This window comes from Nothobranchius furzeri, chromosome 5 (genome assembly GCF_043380555.1).
Source record: "Nothobranchius furzeri strain GRZ-AD chromosome 5, NfurGRZ-RIMD1, whole genome shotgun sequence".
Classification (NCBI taxonomy): domain Eukaryota; kingdom Metazoa; phylum Chordata; class Actinopteri; order Cyprinodontiformes; family Nothobranchiidae; genus Nothobranchius; species Nothobranchius furzeri.
In genome coordinates this window covers 49,378,620-49,398,975 of record NC_091745.1, presented here as the reverse complement: position 1 = coordinate 49,398,975, position 20,356 = coordinate 49,378,620, and the positions used below count along the sequence as shown (strand labels likewise).

At 45.1% G+C, this 20,356-nt stretch overlaps 2 protein-coding genes and 1 pseudogene across 4 annotated transcripts in view; 1 reads left to right on the top strand and 2 right to left on the bottom strand.

The window, feature by feature from the left end:
* Nucleotides 1-704: 704 nt before the first annotated feature.
* On the bottom strand, nucleotides 705-4,774 carry LOC139070116 (zinc finger protein 706-like; annotated as a pseudogene).
* A 1,452-nt stretch (nucleotides 4,775-6,226) lies between these two features.
* LOC107378874 (grainyhead-like protein 2 homolog) lies at nucleotides 6,227-15,771 on the top strand. 2 transcript variants are annotated; one of them, XM_015949339.3, is made up of 15 exons: nucleotides 6,227-6,536; nucleotides 7,477-7,663; nucleotides 7,758-8,189; nucleotides 8,278-8,333; nucleotides 8,704-8,962; nucleotides 9,040-9,151; nucleotides 11,332-11,426; nucleotides 13,640-13,798; nucleotides 13,885-13,948; nucleotides 14,092-14,231; nucleotides 14,306-14,343; nucleotides 14,461-14,546; nucleotides 14,634-14,719; nucleotides 14,815-14,879; nucleotides 15,031-15,771. In XM_015949339.3, the coding sequence occupies exons 1-15, from the start codon at nucleotides 6,523-6,525 to the stop codon at nucleotides 15,143-15,145; spliced, it is 1,908 nt and encodes a 635-aa protein (XP_015804825.3). In that variant the 5' UTR covers nucleotides 6,227-6,522; the 3' UTR covers nucleotides 15,146-15,771. The 2 variants fall into 2 exon arrangements, with proteins under 2 accessions (XP_015804825.3, XP_015804824.3); XM_015949338.3 differs by having other exon boundaries at nucleotides 7,474-7,663.
* A 964-nt stretch (nucleotides 15,772-16,735) lies between these two features.
* Nucleotides 16,736-20,356, bottom strand: part of ncalda (neurocalcin delta a) — a 78,280-nt gene continuing 74,659 nt past the window's right edge. For both annotated transcript variants that reach the window (XM_015949341.3, XM_015949340.3), the window contains one exon: nucleotides 16,736-19,537. The gene's annotated coding sequence lies outside the window, so the exon portion shown is untranslated. The remainder of the gene's footprint in view (nucleotides 19,538-20,356) is intronic.

Genomic DNA, 20,356 nt, shown 5'->3' with positions numbered 1-20,356 from the left:
ATTCATTTAAACACATAACTCATGACATCTTTATTTCACAGATCATTCACCTGATTATTAATGATCAACAAATGCTTTGATTAGCTTATCACAAATAAAGTACTTTGATTAATCAGTGAAAAGCGTTCTTCTTCTGTTCTTATGTCTCTTCTCCTGGAATGTAAACATACTGAACCAAGCGTCCGACCTTGGCGATGTTACTGTGTGAAGGGGCAGCTGTTATAGGCAGACCATTATAAACTTCCTAACGCTACAGAGCATAAGGCTTTAAGAGTTCAGTAATATAGGGAGGAGCTTGAACATGTAGAGCCCTGAAAGTTCTAGTCAGGATTCTAAAATTAACTCTAAAGTTAACGGGTAACCAGTGCAGAGACATCAGAACAGGAGTGATGTGTGCTCTTCTGTTTGCTCCAGTTCGGAGCCTCGCTGCAGAGTTCTGGACCAACTGAAGGAGGTCAAGGCTTTTTGTTAAAACATGTGAAGTGTGTGTAATCTAATTTAAGAGTTTAGAGATTTATTCATGTGGATGATTTAACACCTAAACTTAAAATACTTGAGTTTAAAACCAGCAATGCCTAAAACATCATCAACCCTCCATAGATGTTTGCATAAACAACCCAATGAAAACAAGTTGGCTTTGATAAAAATACCTTTATTAAAATTCTATACATTACACAGATATTACAAAAGTAAAAACATGGCTGGTTGTCAGTCAAGCACAGTGATACAGTGGTTGAACACCAGAAGGTCCCAGACAAAAGCTCCTCTGTATGAATTTAACTGTAACAGGAAGCTGATGCAAACATAAGAACCAGAGCTCAGTTACAGCGTCATGCAGTTTAGACTTTTAATGCAGCTTCTGTGTTGGAACACTTACATGTCTAATGAGCTTTGAAAGAAAAGTGTCTGGACTTCTTTGAGTTGCTTGAAGACGTTTCTCCTCTCATCCGAGAGGCTTCTTCAGTTCTAAGGTCAAATGGTGGAGAGTCCCAGATTCAAACCCAGTGGGAGTTTCCCCCCGAAGAGGGAACAAAAGACCCCCGATGATCTTCTACATAAACACACGAGCCAAGGTGTGAGGGTGGGTGTGGGTCCTATTCAGCCAGAGTTTCGGGTGAGCTCATTGTGAAACGTCTTCAAGCAACTCAAAGAAGTCCAGACGCTTTTCTTTCAAAGCTCCTTAGACTACAATGACCTGGATGACTGAGAACCTTCACAGACAACACTTACATGTCTTAGAACCGTGAGACAGGTGTGGCAAGGTGGATAAACGAGGACCCGGGTGGGATTCGATCCCCAGACTCCCGGGTGAGAGTCATACGCTCTAACCAGTCTGCCAAAGGGACATCCCCTTGGCCAAGTAGCCAGGGCGCATGTCAATCGGGACATTGTGACAGGACACTCACACTGTCACACAGGTTACACAGCGATCTCCATCAGTGATGATCTACCTCTGTATCGAATCACAGCGGTGCATTCCTATGACACGGTTTACTGGGAACCAGAATAATTTACCAGCATCGTTTAGTACAACCACGTCAAACAGGAAACCACTAAAAGTGTTTTAGGCTGAAAACCCTAAGCAGTTCGGCCCTGGGTGGGACCGCTGCCTCTAGTCAACCTTTCCTTCTGCCTAGAAGACGTTCCCCAGGATGTGGATTGAATACTGCTCAGGAAAAATGAGGGCTGGGTGTAAAGAGCAGTTCAGTTCTCACGTAGCACAGAGTGTTGAACATGTTCTTCACACAAACATCTACACTTTTCTTGAAATGTTCTAGGCAGCAAAAGTCTCAGTGCAGCTTAGCCTTAAAAACATGCCCAAAATAATACATTACGCTTGTTTTAAATCTGCCTTTTCTAGAATGTTCTGTTCTCAAATATTGTGTATTATTATTAATCAAGGATCCAAATGGAGCTCATAAAATATAATCTGTCAAAGGTCTAAATTGGATGTGCTGAAAGCAGAAGACTTCCAACAAACGTGATTGTGAAAACTCATCTTCGCAGCTTGTTGTGCACCACTTGGGGACCTGAGGAGGTGGAACAGCTCCCGAGCTCTTCTACATGTTAAAAGGATCAGACTGAAATGTCTCACACTCAGGAACCTGGAGGCTTTTTGGTGCAAGTCAACAGAGGGGAGATGTCTGCTTTGTTCTTCAGGAATTGATCTGGATAACTTTCTGCAGGAGAGGTCCCAGTAAAGTAATCTGAGTAAATTACCACAGGTCAGTAGATGAGCACCATCCCTGCATAAACCCCTCAGTCACCAATTCAATCACCCAAAGAGACAAAGTAGAAAAGAAGACATATCATTTGAAACACTTATTTTACGTCCAAAGACTCTAGTCTTGAATCAGGGTTCGGAGGAGGGGTGAGTACGTCACGCCTCCACACCATCTAACCAGGGGGGCATGGCAGACTTGGGATGTTTGCTCTCAAAGTGCTGCTTGAAGGTCTTTGGGTCAGGCATTTGTGTCTGAGAATAAACAAAAAGAGAAACATTAGAACCTACACAAAGGCTTTTAGCTGCCTAATGTTGTTGATTAAAGCCGCTGGTTGATTTATGCTGCTTTTATTAGCAAACAAAAACATGCAGCGGGGAAAACTGAAAAGCAAAAGTGAACGTTTGTTTTGTGTGAGAAGTATCGTCACATATAAATATTACATCAACACCTGTTAACAGTGGCTCTGTGTAAGCATTGATGTAAGCAGAAGCATCGAGTAGAAAATGGAGTAAGGATTGTAACCGCCAAACGCTCCGTTCCTCTGAAGATCCAGCAGGGCTAGCAGCAAATGCCCACACCAGTCATTTATGGCTGATAACTGCAGCTCACTCACCAGGGAGTGTTAGAGCAGCACATTAGCTTACCTTTTCAGGTGTTTAAATTTGGTTTGGCTACAAGAAAAAGCACAAAATCTAATGAAATGTGCAAGAACACTGGTGCTACTAATGGTAGAAAACAGACGTGCTTCACCATTAAAAAAAAGAGCAAAGCACAATGACCGAAGAGGTCACGTGAGGAGGAAAGTTTACAGAACATGACAGAGCTACTGAATAATGAGGAAGCTTAGAGGTTACTGAAGCTGTGGATTATATTTTAATAGAAGAGTGTGTGTGGGTGTGGGTGTTGCTGCTCTTTGTTTACACTTGTAGTTGATATTTAAGGTAACTGTTAAGTGATTTTGGATTATGCACACTCCTGATGAACTAGAGCTGGGTATCGATATGGGTCAGTGCTATTCAAATGCTTTTCTAGCCGTTTCCTCAAAGTGACTGGGTGTATTTTCCCTGGTGATAGGTACACACCTAAATCATTGCAGCAAGTTGTATTTTTGTGTTAAGAGTAAGACCTTAGCAATGGATGGCCATTAGGGTCAAAAATTCCTGGATGCACAATTTTGGAACGAGTACTTCATCAGATCGTTTGACCTCCAGCAAAATGACATCAGACTCCCTTTCATCACTAACAACAGGTGAAGAGGTAAATGTGTAAAACAACGTTTATAAATGGTGAAGCTTTTGTAACCCCTTGTTACACGTCAGTAAATGTGTTTTGTCCTCACGGGCTCCTGTAGAAAGCATAGCGTTGCCCAGAGACTTAGGCCCAGGCTCCATCCCAACGGTGTTCTGTGAAGTGCACTTGGAGGAAGTGTGCAGGAAGGCTTTGAGTGCGTAGTGCACAAGTGTGCAAATATGTGCTAAACTGGGACAGGGAGCATTGCATTATCGACCTCAATGCTGTTCGTGCTACTTTTTTAGTGCAAATTAAGAGTGCAAAAGGGGAGTGGTCAACTTCTGACCTTAAGATTCGGGACACCATACACACCCGCACCCATGGACGGGATCGCGCAGTTGAAGGTTGGAAGTGTGAGTGTTGGGTTTGGGCCTTAGACACACTCCCAGATGTTTTAGACCTGATTTCTATGGCTATATGTTGCGAAGTCGCTAAAATTTTTCAACAAATGGGCATCCTGTAATTCATTTTCATAAACATTTTGATGGATATTTCAAGAGATTAATGGTAAAAAGTAAACACATTGTCACTTTAATGACATGCCTGTAATTCAGTGACACAACACTGGGTAAGGTAGTTCAGGGGGAAACTAGTTCAGGGGGAAACTGCATTAACCCTTTCAGACCCAACTATAAAATGACCTTCCGAGTTCAGCCGTACAACTACGGCAAAAAATGTAATCAAATTTTCAATTTACCAATCGATTCAATTCCATATCTGGAATTTTTATAAGAATCAATTCACTGAAAAGTGTAGAGTTTAAATGGCTTCAGTCTTTAAAGTTTTGTAAAGCTTTTACTGAAGTTTTTGACAGAAATACACATCAAATCTGTACTTTTACAGTAAAAAGTTGCAGTGTCCATGTAACAACAAATCTGTTTAGTTTTCAAAGATGACATCATCAGTAAAATGTCAGTTTCTTTGAGATCTAGAAGATAAACGTGGACGTTAACGTACCACCTGGTACCTCATAGCCATTTCTACTTCGCTGCACCCAAACTTACTGATGAACTCATACAGTGCATGTGTACACTAAATGCTTTCTGGTTATGACCCTTGATCTTCTTTATTTCAGCCTGCTTCTTGGCGTTTTTCTGCTGGGACTGAAGCTTCTGGTGCCCACGGGCCATTTCTGATGTTACACCTGAGAAATGATGCAGGAATTTGATCAGCACATCAAGTCACATCAAGTTATAACCTGTAAACCCTCGCTGGCAAACTCTGACTCAGGAAAAGGTGATGGAAACCACCACAAACCAAGAAAGTTTCACCAACTAAGGCTTGGCTGAAGCAGAGCTAGTTCCAATTTAACGTCTCATCAGTGCAGATGTACAACATCCAAAGACCCGGAACTAGGCTAATAGCAGGTTTTTGGGTCACAGATAAGACGATTAACTTGTGAATTTCCCCTAAGAAAATTAGACGGCAGGCATGTTTGCAGCTATAGACAGAAAGGTTGTATAAACCCGACAAGCAAAGCGCCGGTGGGCAGAAGTTTCAGGTTTGTCACATAAGCAGCTCCTACGTTAATGACGCTGCTCCACTTTAGGGACGCTTCGCTACAAGAACCAGTGAGAAAAACAACACTGCACAACACCAGTGTATTAGTAAAGAATGGCCTGTGTTCATAAATAAATGTGACGTGAAAAAAACTGATGTGATTTTAAACTATTTTGCACGCGCTCGTTAGCCCCGGTTGTAGCACAGCTAGCGTGCTAGCTAGCAGTGGAAAACATTAAACATCTAGGAGAGACTCAGCATCAGGACACAGCTGTAACAACACACGCTGTATTTTAGGACAGCATCCAGAAACATGTTCTTCTCAATCCCAGACACCACCCACCTGGTCGAAATGCGCATGCTCAATGCGTGAATCATGATGCGTTCAGGGTCCTTCAGTAAATAATTCTTGTTATTTTATAATTAGAAACAAAACAACAACACCTGAATTCAGCACTGCTCTCGTGATTTATAAAACATGATAAACAACCAACAAATGATAAAATCGATAATAACTTTCTCTGAGCAGTGTGTAGAAAAAGGCCCACCACCAGATGTCACGGCGCAACTCTGCACGCTTGGACCAAATTCTTCCTACTATACATTTTCTGCAGAATAAGATTTAGCGCTAATCTGATACGTCATCGGGAATTAGCGAATTTATAAAAACTCATAAAACGCACGTGGGTGCAGTGTCCTGTTATGACTCCGATTTCCCTCCGTTACCAGAAATGTTTTATCAGTGTGGATGTCGATAGTGTGGATAAACGAGAAGTGGGTGTGCGTGTGTGTGGTCATGTCGATGGTGGTCATTGATTTTCATCCTAAAATCCCAATCCTAATCCTAAAATGAAAAGGGTTCACATTTTCCTCATAAAATAATCTTTACTTATTTTGTGCGTGAAAACAAGTGATATTCACAGTTTGTTCAAAGCGTTTAGTTAAAATAGTTGCGTTGTCTGCAGGTTTCTTTCAGTGAATTTTATTGCACGAAGGTAAACGTTCGTAAACATTGTCTGGGTCGTTTTCCAAAACCTGGAAATGAATGTTTCAAATCAGATAATTTAGATTAATTAATATTAATGCAGCTAATAAAACAAGTGAATTAATTTGAGCAACAGTAAAATCTTGAATTTTCCCACATTGAGTGGATCGTTCTTTTGTAATCCACCAATTGGAGAGTCGCTTTCTCACCTGCTCACAACTTTCTGACCAATCAGCGACTTACCTGCCGTTTCCTCGTTTGTCCTGCCTCCCAGATGCTGCATCTGTAATCTCCGCTGTTTTTCTGACCAGAAACCAAACCCAAATGCACTTTTCTAAACCAGTCATCTTGGCTGTCCGTTGTCTTTACCTGTCAGGTGTCAGATCAGGCTGTAGCTGGTGGGAATATTTGATTGGCTGTTGAAAGCGAGGGCCGAGACGGTTCTGGTCGTCCGTCACCTGCTCTGACTACAAAGGAAAGTTTGTCGTTTGCCCATGAAAACTGCAGAGTCCTAAAGACATCATGGACCTGGACAGGTAAGACAAAGTCTCTGAGAACAACTTGATCACAGTTTCCTTCGGAACTATTAACTTTGTTCACCATAAAGGAAAAGTGAACTGAAGCCCTTCGTGAGGCGACGAGACCAGTGATTCCAAGCTGCAGGGGGTCCCCTCAAGGTTGTCTGTGCTAAGGTTGTGAGATTACCAAGATTATAAAATCCCAAAAATATTCCCGAAAGGTTAATCAGAGCTCTGAGAAACCGGACAGGTATGACTGTATAGTTTTCACTAATCACTTTTCTTGTGTGTGTGTGTGTGTGTGTGTGTGTGTGTGTGTGTGTGTGTGTGTGTGTGTGTGGTTGGGAACCACTCATCTAAACGGACTCAAAGTTCTACCTCGGCGTGGCCACAGAGCCTAACATCCAGGTGTTTCCTGGGAGGGTTCCATGTTTGATTTTTCAGGAAAGACGGTTGAAATTAAATTTAGGGAATGAAAGCCGGTGACAGCAGCCTGCAGAGAGCGGCAAACCAGGAGCGTTTCTATGTTTTCTCATGAGCGAGTGAATCAGTTCCTGCTGTAAACGATCAGGTGTCGCCTAACAAACGTGGTGCATCCCAGAGAGCACACATGCTCTGGTTTCAGACGAACCAAACAGAGTCTTGTATCGCAGGTTATTATTGAAATCAAGGTCAAGGACTGTTTGTTACCATAAAGCAAACCCTGAGGTTGCACAAGAATGGTGTAATTACCCCAAATGTCCTCAGATATGTTTTTGAGTTTTCATTTAGTTGTTTTAGTTAATCTGATGAGATTTCCCCCCTACACCTCATGTAGGAGATGACGTTGGAGTTAGATGAGAAACAGCCTGAGGGGTACCCGTTGGCTCGGAATAATGCCTGCTGGTGATGACAGATCGGCTTCCTTGTAACAACGAAGCTCGCCGTCACTTCCTCTCTTCTCCTTTTGTATCAGCAGTAAACGGCTGGTGGTGGTGGTGCCAAATGAGGTGTCGGTGGCCTCCCGCAGAGTGTTCAGCAGCGAGGATGAGGCATGGAAGAGCTATCTGGAGAACCCACTGACGGCTGCCACCAAGGCCATGATGAGCATTAACGGAGATGAGGACAGCGCAGCTGCGTTGGGACTGCTGTACGACTACTACAAGGTGCATAAGACTCACTTTGAAAAGGAAGTGTCCTCATAATTGGCTCAGAGGTTTTTTCTGGTCTTATGTTTCCTATTGGCTGCAACCCCAACAGGTTCCCAGAGAGAGGAAACGCACTGGCAGCGGTGTTGCAGTCGTGGACCCCCCCACCTCTATGCCTAACAACTGCAGAAGCCAGGACCTGCTGTATCACAGCTGTCAGACTCTTTTATCCATGCCAGTTAACCTGTCCATGAACAGCAGTACTGCTGCAGAACTTCATAGCTCCAAGCACAGAGCGTTGAGCGTCGCAGGAGATGACCAAGGAGAAGAAGGGGAAGGTGAGGGTAGTCTACCACTTGCTCTGGTCAAGTCGGAGACATCCACGGCAGTTTCTTGTTCCGGTAATTCCTGTCAAAAGGAATCCAAAGATCACATAAGGATGGTTTATGAGCAGAGCCGCTATGACATGCCCCTCGCTGGAGACCAGAAAGATGATCAGAGCAGCACTCCGTACAGCACGTATGAGGACAGTGTGGAGGGAGAGGTCTGATTTGTGATTTATTTTGCTGTTTTGTTTGTTTTAGAGGTTTCCTCTAAGGTCTGATCTGTGCATCTGTTGCTGTTTTTCACAGATTTATCAGAGAAGTCCTTCCTCAGGAGTCGCTACGTCCAGCTACAGCCAACCTGGGTACGTTCACTTTATACATTAAAGTGTGAAATGATCCAAACAGCAAAGAAAGGCATGTGGTCAGACAATGTTTGGTTTAAGACTACGTTGGCCTAGCGCCAGAGGGAGCGTAAACTTCCCACTGATGACGGCATAACGAAGCTGATCTAATAGTCAGAAATGATTATTTTTGTTTTGGTGAGTTAGGATTAGACATAATCTTAACTTCATATTGTGATATCCTGTTTGTTGGTGCTTGAAAAAGGCAACTAACCAACCAACACATCTTTGTCTCCACCCAAAAGCTCCAGGCCAACATTTCACGAGTACTTCTTAAGTCAGAAATCACACGTTCCTAAGGATGTCTGTACATGTCCTCCTGAACCTACAGAGATGGTTTCAGGTACAACCTGGAAGCCAACATGTCCCTACGACCGCGACAAGGAGAAGGGCCGATGGCTTACCTGAACCGGGGCCAGTTCTATGCTTTGACGCTGTCTAAGGCTGGCTTCAGACCATCTCTTTGTCAACCCAGAGGCAAGGTGTGGATGAGTGGCACCACACAGTCCCATGGGCTGGATGGATGCTCCTCCAGTGGTGAGCAGCATGCTGTTGGAGACGATGATATGCAGAGGGACAGTATTGTACAGGTGAGAGAGGAGATCCATCTACAAGCTCAGGACTGAGATGCTCTGGCTCAGTAACACTGCACCTTTGCTTCGTTTAGAGTGTGATCATGGTTGTTTTTGGAGAAGACAAGTCTAGAGACGATCAGCTGAAGAATTGGAAATACTGGCACTCTCGTCAGCACACTGCCAAGCAGAGAGTCCTGGACATCGGTAAGCTGCTCTTTTGCCTTCACTTGTTTCAGAGCGGAGCAGATGGCCTATGGGCCTTCACATGTCGGTGTTGAGTAGCACTCTTTAGGTAAATACTTTCACCTCGACCCGTTGAGTTAAAGTAAAAGAGCAAGCAGGTGGCAAAGCTGCAGAAGAGTCCAATCACTTAAGTCTGAGGTGAAACATGATTCCTTCTGAATAACTGTCAGTCCTCGGTTCCCACAGGAGCGCTGGGAGGGAACAGCCAGTGAGTCTGCATTTGCATAAACTTTAGGAGGAGAAATCAGTGAAGGCCTGGACTGCAGCCATATCCTGTAGGATCAGCAGGAGGCAGGTCTCAACCTGCGGTTTCAAACTCAAAGGAATGAGCCAGTTGGTTTCTGTAATGTGGCAGCCATCATGGTACTGACGTGGCCTTGCTGTAGACCAGTGCAAACGAGTGTGTGACAGGAGCCTTTTTCCTGAGTTGCTAGTGGGTTTGTTGGGTAAAAAGTCAGGTGTCGGGTTTCGACTGAGTGGCAGATACAGAACAAGGCTGTTGGACTGAGAACCTATAGGGATGTTCTTCATCAGTATCACATCTGGACCCTTTGGTGGGAAGATACAGGCCATTTTCCCTCTAGAGGGTGCCCTGTGAGAAGTCAACTCCAGTTGTCTGCTTTAACTGCTAGCTGTAGCGATACGTTAGCATTACTGTTAGCATGAGGAAGCTAACATTGTGTGGTGACTTGTATTACTCTAAACAGCACTTCGTAGTTAGCTGTTACCATGGACAGCACTGTTGACATGTTTTGTTGCTATAATAGTACGGTGGGGCGACGGGGGCACAGGAGTTAGATGCTCACCCCGTAATCGGACGGTTGCAGGTTCAAGCTCCCCTCAGCGTGTCGCTGTCGTTGCGTCCTTGGGCAAGACACTTAACCAACCTTGCTTGCTGGTGGTGGTCGGAGGGACCGGTGGTGCCTGTGCTCAGCAGCCTCGCCTCCATCATCACCAGCGTGTGAATGTGTGTGTGAATGAGTGAATGACTGATTGTGTTGTAAAGCGCCTTGAGGGGTTCCAGGAGTCTAGAAGGCGCTATATCAAATACAGGCCATTTTAGTAAATGGCCTGTATTTGATATAGCACCTTCTTTGTGTTCTACAACCCCCCAAGGCTCTCCACAACACAGTCATTCATCCATTCACACGCTGGTGGTGATGAGCTACCGTGTAGCCACAGCTGCCCTGGGGCGCACTGACGGAGGCGAGGCTGCTGAGCACAGGCGCCACCGGTCCCTCCGACCACCACCAGCAGGCGAGGAGGTTAAGTGTCTTGCCCAAGGACGCAACGGCAGCAACACACTGAGCGGGGCTCAAACCTGCAACCTTCCAATTACTGGACAACCGCTCTACCTCCTGAGCTGCTGCTGTCCTGCAAACTAAAATCTAATGAGAATTCTGTTTGGTCTAAACGATCAGTTCTACTTTATTTTAAGGTGGGTTAGTAAGAAATAATGTGGCGATATTGTTCAGAACAAAGGAAACAAACCTCTAAACAAAACTGTAGTTTTGGTTTGCTGAAGGTGGTGGGATGAGTTCATCTGTTAGAGATGGTCATCCTCGCTCAGATGAAGTAGAGAGGCCCACACCATCACACTGACACCACCAGTTTCCACTCATTAGATAAAGCATTTCAAACATGTTCCTGCCTACAAGGTCATCCACAAAAGCTCATCCAACACGTTTCTGGCGTACTTAAAGGGGACATATTCTGCTAATCTCACTTTTTGCATCCTTTTGTGTTTCCGTATGGGTCTCTAAGAACACTATATTAAAACCATCCATCCATTTCTGTCAGGTTCAAGTTTCAGGAACCATGCTACAATCAGTTGTTTGAAAACGTTCCTTTTTATGATGTCACAAGAGGGAGAAATAGCACAGACCCCTCCCATCTGTTGATGTGGGCGGAGCAGCAGCTCGGCTCATAATTGGGGTGTGGCCATCAGCAGCTTATTTGCATTGAAATGACAGTCCTGAAATGGCTCACTCTCTGAAACCATCAGTGACAATACGTTATTTGTATCTTGAAAACCATCAAATCCAAACATGAACCAGTTTCTGAAGCGTTGATTAATAACTAAATAATTCTGCTGCCATGTGTTTGAGGGTATTTCCTCCCATTTTCCACTCGTCTTTCAGCTGACTACAAGGAAAGCTTCAGCACGATAGGGAACGTGGAGGAAATCGCCTACAACGCCGTGTCTTTCACCTGGGATGTGAGCGAAGAGGCCAAGGTAAGAAAGGAGGAAAAACAAAGCGAGAGGAATATTGAGGCGCTTGATTGTTTTCTCGGTTGGCGTTAGGGTTGTCCTGACGTTTACCTGTGGATTATCATTGCCTCCAGCCTTTCACAGCTCTCTGTCCTCCGAGGCCAGAAGAATGTGTCCTGCTTTGTTTCTGGTCCAGATGTCTCAGTGGACACATGCGGACAAACCAGCTCAGGTTTCAGCTCTGTAAGGACAGCACGTAAACAGGACACACCCAGAAAGAGCGAGGCCGTCCGTCTTAAAGAGAACCCGGGTTCAAGCAGCATTCGGGGTTCCTGCCGTTGGTCGCAGATGAAAGAACAACTAGTAAACAAAGATAAACAAAAGGAACTCGTTGTCTTTTTGACCACTTTTCAATCTGGGACATTTAAGATTTCCTTTGAATTCATGTATTTATCAGACATTTCTTTTCCGGTATCTGACGTCGTTGCAGATTCTTTAGTTTCTGCTCTTTTGTTGCACTTTGATGTTTCACATTGACAAACTAAAATGTCAAACGTGACCTTATTCTGTACAAAAGCTTTGTTTCTAAACCAAACTTATCCCGAAGAAGACCCCGTAGACCAAAACAAACCTAAAGTATTCTTTTTTATCTGTGTTTTGGCCTGGTTGGTGTGTTGCTAGGCAACAACCAGCACATCCCAGGAGGCTCTTTCCTGCAGATGACAGTTTTTCTGTTTGTTTGTGCCTGTCGGAGCGAGTGCCACTTCTCAGCGCCCTCGTGAACATTTAGCCTTTTAGGAATCGGCGTGAACGCTTTCACACCCGTAAACACGGAGCAAGCAGCTTCCCACTCACGTTGCAGCACATGTGGGGCGTTTAAATGTCCCTGCTCTGTGGGGGTGGGAGCTCATGGAGCCGTGTAGGAGGCTTGCAGCAATTGGCCCTCACCTCTGCAGGTTCAGGCACGATGCTGCGGAGTGGGAACGGTGAGGAGGATCTACCGTTATCCGTCTCCGTCGACCTGTTGCTGGAGCGGTCGATCCTGTTTAACAGGAAAAATCTACAGGTGTTTATGTTGGTTTTGTGGTTTGGCATGGAGCATGAGAATCTGCTTTCTGCGTAACTAATGTGTGAGCTAAGTGCAGGTAGTGGCGTTTACACGGATAGATGTAGATCTGATGGACACGGATCTGTTCTGTGATTTGGGTGTGGTTGGAGTTTCAGAGGTGTGTCGTTCATGGCCATGTTTTTACTTGAATTTGCAGCCGATTTATCATCATTGTGCGAGTTTGGCCTAATGAGACGAGTGTGTATGATGAGTGTTGCCTGCTGAGACATCACCCCACCCTGAGTCGGGTCAACATCTACAGGAAGATGTCGAGTGTGTATGAACATGACTAATGTTTTATTAACGGGAAGGCAGCTGATTGCGTTGCCTTAAAATATAAAATAAGATGGTTCTTTTATTTTGGTGATAAAAATGTTTTTCATTACATTAACTCCAGAACTCGTTCAGCCAGGAGATCCTGAATGCAGTCATGAACAAAAACGTTTGAGGTTTCTCACGACTTGTGTCTGAACACATTTAGGCCGACGTTTGTGTCTGAAGGCGTTTCTACACATTTAGGAACTCGGCTCAGTGCAGGTAGAGCATGTAGAGGAATGCAGCGCTAGAAAGGAGGAAAGAAGGAAGTCTTTAAGGAGCAATAAGTAAGAAATGTGGTGAAATGATCACTAAACAGTCTCAGTCGTGTAGGAAGGAAGGCTACTGGGGGGTCAGCTCTGATCCTTCCTACCGCGAGCCCGCTGCGGCACTGGCGTATGGAATCTGACGCCGGCAGGTAAAAAGCTCAAGAGTTGTTTAAAGAACCAAAGCCAGTAAACAGGAGCGACCCAGAAGTTGTTCCTTGTGCTCCTAAGATGTCCTGGCATCTTGTTTTGCTCCCATGTCCGGTAGCTGAGTTGTTTAAAGTCTGCAGCAGACCGTCGGTCCTGGATGATCCTTTCCAGATGTTCTGCTCAGCGAGGGCTAGAACTCAGAATCGCTGCTGCAGCCATCGTGCTGTAGGGGGAGGAAGATGCTAACCCTGGACAGGTCACCCGTTCATTAGAAACCAACATCTGTATTTTTATCTCAGAACATTTCCTTTTAACCAACAAGGAGAAGAACCACAGTCTATGATGTGGAGTCGGCTGCTGGTTTGAGGTCCCGCTCCTGTTTTCTTGTGTTTCTCCAGGTCTTTATCTCTGTAAACTGTCTCAGCACAGACTTCTCCTCTCAGAAGGGGGTGAAGGGGACGCCTCTGATCATCCAGATCGACACCTACAGCTACAACAGCTGCAGCAGCAGGCCCATCCACAGGGCCTTCGCTCAGATCAAGGTCTTCTGCGACAAGGTGACCGGGCCACAGGAAAGCTGCTCGCTAGCATCACGACTGCAATGGAAAACACCTTGTTTACTGTGGTTTGTTTGTGTCTGAAGGGAGCTGAGCGGAAGCTCCGGGACGAGGAGAAGAAGCAGCTCAGGAGGATAAATCGAACAAAAGGTTTTCATGATTAGAACGTTTGATTTACAACACTGAAAGTCAGGCTCAAGTCTGTAGAAAAGCAGCCCAAACAACCCTCCTCTGCTTCGTGCCTCGAGTGGTTGCTTGGTAACGGATGCTGAGCTCATGTTCTTCTTTAACAGGCAGAAGCAGCAGCTCCGGGTCGACCTCTCCCATTAAGAGAGCTGAAAGCACTCTGTTCAGGAGCATGCTGGACCTGGACTCCCAGCCGGTCCTCTTCATACCTGATGTCCACTTTGGAAACTTGCAGAGAGCAGGACAGGTGAGGAACCACAAACGAACACTACTGTGTCATGCTTTGTATTCAAACTTGTTGTTGTTGTTGTCTTCTTGCAGGTGTTTGCCATCAGCACTGAGGAGGTAGTCGCCGACAGGTGATCTGGCCTTTTCTGAATCCTTCTGCTCTAACAAAATCTTTCACAGTTAAAAGTTGTGAATCTAGAAGTCGAGTGAGGGATAGCAACATGTTAAAATGATGTGTGTGTGATCAGAGGAGGTCCCCTGAAGAGGACGTCATGTCAGGATGACGTCTGTCCATCTCAGCCCAAGAAGACCAAAGTGGAGCAGGAAAGGAAAGGTAGCGTGACCTTGTTGTGTTTGAGATCTTGTTATGGTTTAATGAGTGACGGAGATCTTCTGGCCCTCCCGTTCCCGGCTTCATCAGTGCTGCTGTACGTGAGGAAGGAGAGTGACGAAGTGTTTGATGCTTTGATGCTGCGCTCCCCGACCCTCAAAGCCCTGATGGAGGCTGTGAGTACCACCCGGTCAGCTGTTTGGTCGGACGGATGTCCTCGGCCACAGAAAACATTCGGTCGTTCCAGACATTTGTTCTCTTTACTCGACAGATTTCAGACAAATATGCAGTTCCTGTTAACAAGATGGCCAAAGTTCACCAAAAGAGCAAGAAAGGGTGAGAAGCTTCAGAGAGACAAACAATAATAATATTGACTTCACCGCTGTGAGCCAGGTGTTAGCTGACCTGAGTCTGAAGAACATTAGCAGCATCTCTCTCCGTAATGAAGACGTCAGCCAACCTTTCCTTTTTGTGATGTCATCTTTAGGGTTCTGGTGAACATGGACGACAACATCGTTCAGCACTACTCCAATGAGGACACCTTCATCCTGTCTTTAGAGAGCTCGGCCGACTCTTGGTGTGTGACTCTGTCAGAACTTTGACTCACCTGGACCTCGTGACCCGGTCCGGTCCAGTCCGAGAGGATCCCTGCTGGACAAGGCCGGGGGACGTTTTATGACGGCGGTTAGTTTTAAAGGACAGAACCAGACAGTCAGCAGGGTTTGCTGTAGAAAGCTTCAGCCAGCACCTCCTCCATGTTTGGTAGACGACCTGCAGCCGGAGCCTAAAGGGATCCTTTCTTCCAATCTGTGTAGCTGTGGTGAAATAGTGTGACATCACTAACAAACTCCCAGGAGGTGCAGTAAAAAGCAGCTGAGACTGTGATCGAACCCACATCAACACCACCAGGATGGAAGCAGCAGGGGCTCCTCTGCGCCCCGTTTCCTCCGTCAGGGGCTGTAAATAACCGGATGACTCGGTGGAAGTTGTTTTTGACACTGAAAGGGGAAAATGTTCTCTAAAGTAGCTTAATGCAGTCGCTAACGTTTTCAACCAGCACATTTTCAGACGTTCCAGGTCCTTGGAGACCAAACTGCCTGGTGCGTGTGTGTTGCTATTACGGTTGTTATTATTTATACCTGTTTTGTTTTGAGCTCAGAGACCAGAGTTCAACCCTCTAACAGGGTTTTTAATTCAAATGTAAATTCTTAATAAATCTAGTTTTCCATGCGTGTGTCCTGTCTCACCTCAGGATGGAGGTCTGTTGGTGTTTGACTCAGCCTGACTGAGCGAACAACTGAAGGCTCAGGAACCCCACTGCAGCTGATTAGATGAACCTTTTGAATGTGGGCTTTTCTTGAGCAGTGTGCCATCTTCACCAGGTCTGACACACACGGTAGCTGCTATTTAGACCTTTCTCCACGCAGATCTTCTCCAGAGCTGTGATGATTTGAGGCTGTTGCTAGGCAACCCAGACTTTAGCCTCCTCCACAGGTTCTCGGTTGGTTTAAGATGACTGGCTAGGCTACTCCAGAACCTTCACCGCCCAGGTGATGTTTGGGTCCATGTCATATGTTTCATCACCAACGCTCTCACTGATGGAAGGAGGGTTGTTGCCCAAACTCTCCATCCCCAGGGATCTTATCATGGACAGGCCAGTCGGTGCGGTGACTAAATCTAGTTTTTATCAACTGAAGGATCAGCAGGGTTAAGAACTTTAAAGGGTGATTCACTTTTATTACATCCAGACTCCATTGCTGTAGTTCTTTGTACTGTGGTGGTTCCCAGTCTCATCTCGCTCGTCTCCTGTTGCTGCAGGATGCGGCTGACAGACGGAGCGCATTACTCCAGTCTTGGCTTTGCTGCACTGGTCACCTGTTGATGTTAAGAGTCGAGTTTAGGGTCATTTATGGTCTGGCTCCCCGTTACCCGTCTAGGCTATGGGGTTTTCACTCCCCTTAACCGTCTGAGGTCAGCTGATGGGATGATCTATGAAGTTTCGAGAACCAGAGGAGAGCTCAGGGGTGACTTCTCTGTAGCGGTGGTAATGTCACTGTTGTGCCACAAGATGGAGACATTTGAATCTTTTCTGAACCAGAAGCTTTGCTAACTGCTAATTTGTTCACAAATATCTCCAACCGCCTTCTTTAAAGACGTCTCAAGGTTCATTAAGTCACAGCATCACAACTAAGTCTTTTGATTTTAGATTTATTTATATTTAAAAATGGCTTTTGTTACAGAAACCATACATTACAGTAATTGCAATTCCACTAAACCACCAAAAGAGGGCGACAGTTGTATGGCAGCAACAGAAACTAACAAGAATTAAAAACCAACATGAATCACTGATTTTGTTCCTGCTAAATGAGCAGCCTGATAGTTCTCAGGTGTCTACTACCTAGTTTAAAGGTGCACTATGTAAGAATAACGCGGGTAATTGTGGCAGACGAGTCAAGTGTCTGCCCGGTAACCAGGAGCAGGCTAGAGCCCTGCTCAGTCGGTCACAGCTGTTGTGTCCTTGAGCAAGACACTTCACCCTCCCTGCCTGCTGCTGGTTGTCGGAGGGACCAGTGGTGCCCGTCTATCAGCTGTGGCTACAATGTAGCTCATCACCACCATCGTGTGAATGACTGTGTTGTAAAGTGCCTTGGGGGCTCTAAGACTCTAGAATTACATCTTGTGGTCAAATGTGGGTACTGCAGCCCTCGCCCTACCTTAGGTTTCAGTTACGGCTCCGCACAGGAATGATTCACTGTAGCTTTTAATTCACCGTTAGCATTTTTAGGTCAGCGTTAGCCTCTAGCCTTCTTTACTCGAGATGAGTGTGGAGAAAAAAATGGCGTGGCTTCTGGGTCTCTCCTGTTTACTGTCTGTAGTTGTTTACACCATACTGCTGCATTTTGGCGGCCGGTGTTGAATTACGAGGCAGATTCTGCAACACTGCAGGGCCACAGACTGTAACCAAAGCCTACGTCTTTTGTTACTGAAAGGAGAGAACCGACAACTCCCCAGCCGGCTGAGGAAATCTGTTTCAGTAAAACCTTCCCTCCAACGTGATTGAGTTTATTTACTGTAGAATATTTACACATTGCACCTTTAATATACCCATAGTTTCTAAATGTTGACATTTTAATGTTATATTATATCATGGCATTAGATTAGAATCATTTATTTTTATCTTAATATTTAATGCATCGTAAAATCCCCACTCAAATTAAAAACGGGATATTCCAGCGCCAAACGGTGCAGAGACAGCCGTCTGTGATCCGTTTTCCCTCACCACAGCTTCGGCGGTCACCAGGAAGCTCAGGCCCACACAAGACGTTCACACCATATAATGTAGATTTAATTGCTGCCTTTTAAACCGACCCAAAAACAAGTTCTTGTGCTGAAAAACGGTCGTCACTAGTTACCATACAAAACTACAAAAAGTCAACAATTACAAACATTTGTTCAACATATAACAATTGTACAGTATAAATGTATACAATACTGTTTAGCTTTTATTTGGCACTTGATCACAATTTGCTAATTTTGTGTTCAGCAGAAATTTTACATCATGTGACATGTCTGGATAGGAAAGGTCCACCCGTAGAAAACACAATAAAAGCATCCCAGTGTTACTGCAGCAGTTCTGACTTTCTGTGCCTTTTCTGTTGAAAAACAAAAACCGCGGCAGCATCCGAACATTCAATGCTTTTTCTTGTTGGAAACTGATGCTCATCGCTTCCATCAGTGAGGAATTCCTGGATAATATTCCTGTTTTCTCTGCTGAATGTGAGTGATAGGAGGAGACTCCTCTGGATGCACTCAGCTAATATCTATTAACACACATCAAAAACACACACATGCATATGTGTTTGGTTAATCTACACGCCCAGGTACCCGACGACCAATTACACATGCAGCATTTCAAAACCATTAATAGTGACTGTGGTACGGTGTGTCTGGTTTGCATGCTCCAATAGCCGGCCAAAGCTCAAATAAACAAACATTTTCCAATATAATAATAACAATTATTAAGTCACATCAATGTTGTTCTGAACGTGGGTTTGCTCAACAAGTTTAGGTGCACTTTAAAATACCTACACAGTACTGAAATACCTAGAAAGACTGCGTTTCTATTATAGAAGCTAGAGCACAGTAAGACCTGCTGCTTGTTACTGAAAAGGAATTAAATCAAAACAAGAACATACGACGGAGAGAAGGATGCTCTTCATCGTCCTTCACTTCATCTGTGAGACGTCACCAAATCTAAAGTTGGGAGCATATGCATAGTAGCATACCATGACCTGTCCTTGTTGTTGCAGCACGGCCGATGAAACGACGTCCTCAAGTTTCAAAGTAAAAGAAAAAAAATCAGTTAAAAAAAGAGAAGAAAGTGGAGAACAAACCTCACAGGTCCCATGCAGGTGAAGTGATCCCACCTACAGCACCTCCTGTTGTTCCACACACACACGCACGCACGCACGCACGCACGCACGCACGCACGCACGCACGCACGCACGCACGCACACACACACACACACACACACACACACACACACACACACACACACACACACACACACACACACACACACACACACACACACACACACACACACACACACACACACACACACACAAGTGATGGAAGCTCTGTGTGGGTCCGACCAGAACCTCAGAGAGAGCCGAGCAAAGACACTGATACAGACTCCAGTTGATACGGCATATCTACAACCTACAGCAGACCTTCTGTACGTTCTAACAGGCCCAGAGGAGAACCGAGGAACTCAGAGGGGAACGATCATCGGATCGGAGATCACTGGGATGGGATTTAGAAGGGTTTGTTATTTCGATGAGAGGTGATGGGGGAGGAGAAGTAGCCGCCGGTGTCCATCTTTATTGTCCTCGGTACTTAATGAAGGCCTTGCTTCTTCGTCATGTCATTCTTCATCATCAGTCTGCTCCACAGAGGAGAATTACAGGTATGTGAAGTCATCAAAGTAGCACTGGGAAGATAAAAAACAAGCATCAGAAATGCGACACAGGTGTTTCATCCTCTGAGGGTGGATTCACAAGGAGTTAAACAACCTTACAGGTGTGCAGCCGCTCAGCAAGAAGGACACATGAACCAAACGTGACTTTGGAGTAAATAAACAAAACAAATAAAACAAAAGAGTGAGCAGCTGGCTACACATTACACTCAACCAGCAGCACGCTTGTTTATCCTGAAAATCAGAGCAAGACAATGCAACATGTTGAATATCTTCGATTTATGATCCAAGGGCCAACTAGAGCAATCTTAACACACCACACACAGCAGGAATATCTGATGAGATTATCTTTAGAGCCATTATGCTGATCTGGTGTGAACGAGTGAATCCTGCTGGGAACCAGAAACATCTGTAAACATCTCGATCAGGGCAGGGTCACCAACCGAGCTCCTTCAGGGGTACTGAGCCACAGGAGAGCTACCAGGTTGTTACAACCTTGACCTTTGAACCAATTAAACCAACTCTTAAACTAACTTCATGTCTAATAAACACATTTAAATGAATATTAAATAAAAATGTCATTTTTAAATCTACATTCATGCATTTATGATTGAAAAAGATGGCAGACATCTTGTGCTATTTGGGGAAAAGACCTGCGGGCACCAGGTTGGCGACCCCAGATCTAGATCCTAACGTTCCTCAAGGTGATCCAGCTGAAGATGTGGTCCAGTGTAGCAGATGGTCTGCAGGAGCAGCCAGCTGGCCCACCAGTACCACCTATCATCTCAGTATCAAAGGCGGCAGCCATGATGGAGTCAGCAAACCCGCTCCTGC

Excerpts from the sequence above, each read along its gene's own strand:
- LOC107378874 (XM_015949338.3), top strand. Across the intron at positions 8,963-9,039 it reads AGAGGGACAGTATTGTACAG|AGTGTGATCATGGTTGTTTT; the intron begins GTGAGAGAGGAG and ends TGCTTCGTTTAG. Across the intron at positions 14,547-14,633 it reads AGTGGAGCAGGAAAGGAAAG|TGCTGCTGTACGTGAGGAAG; the intron begins GTAGCGTGACCT and ends CGGCTTCATCAG.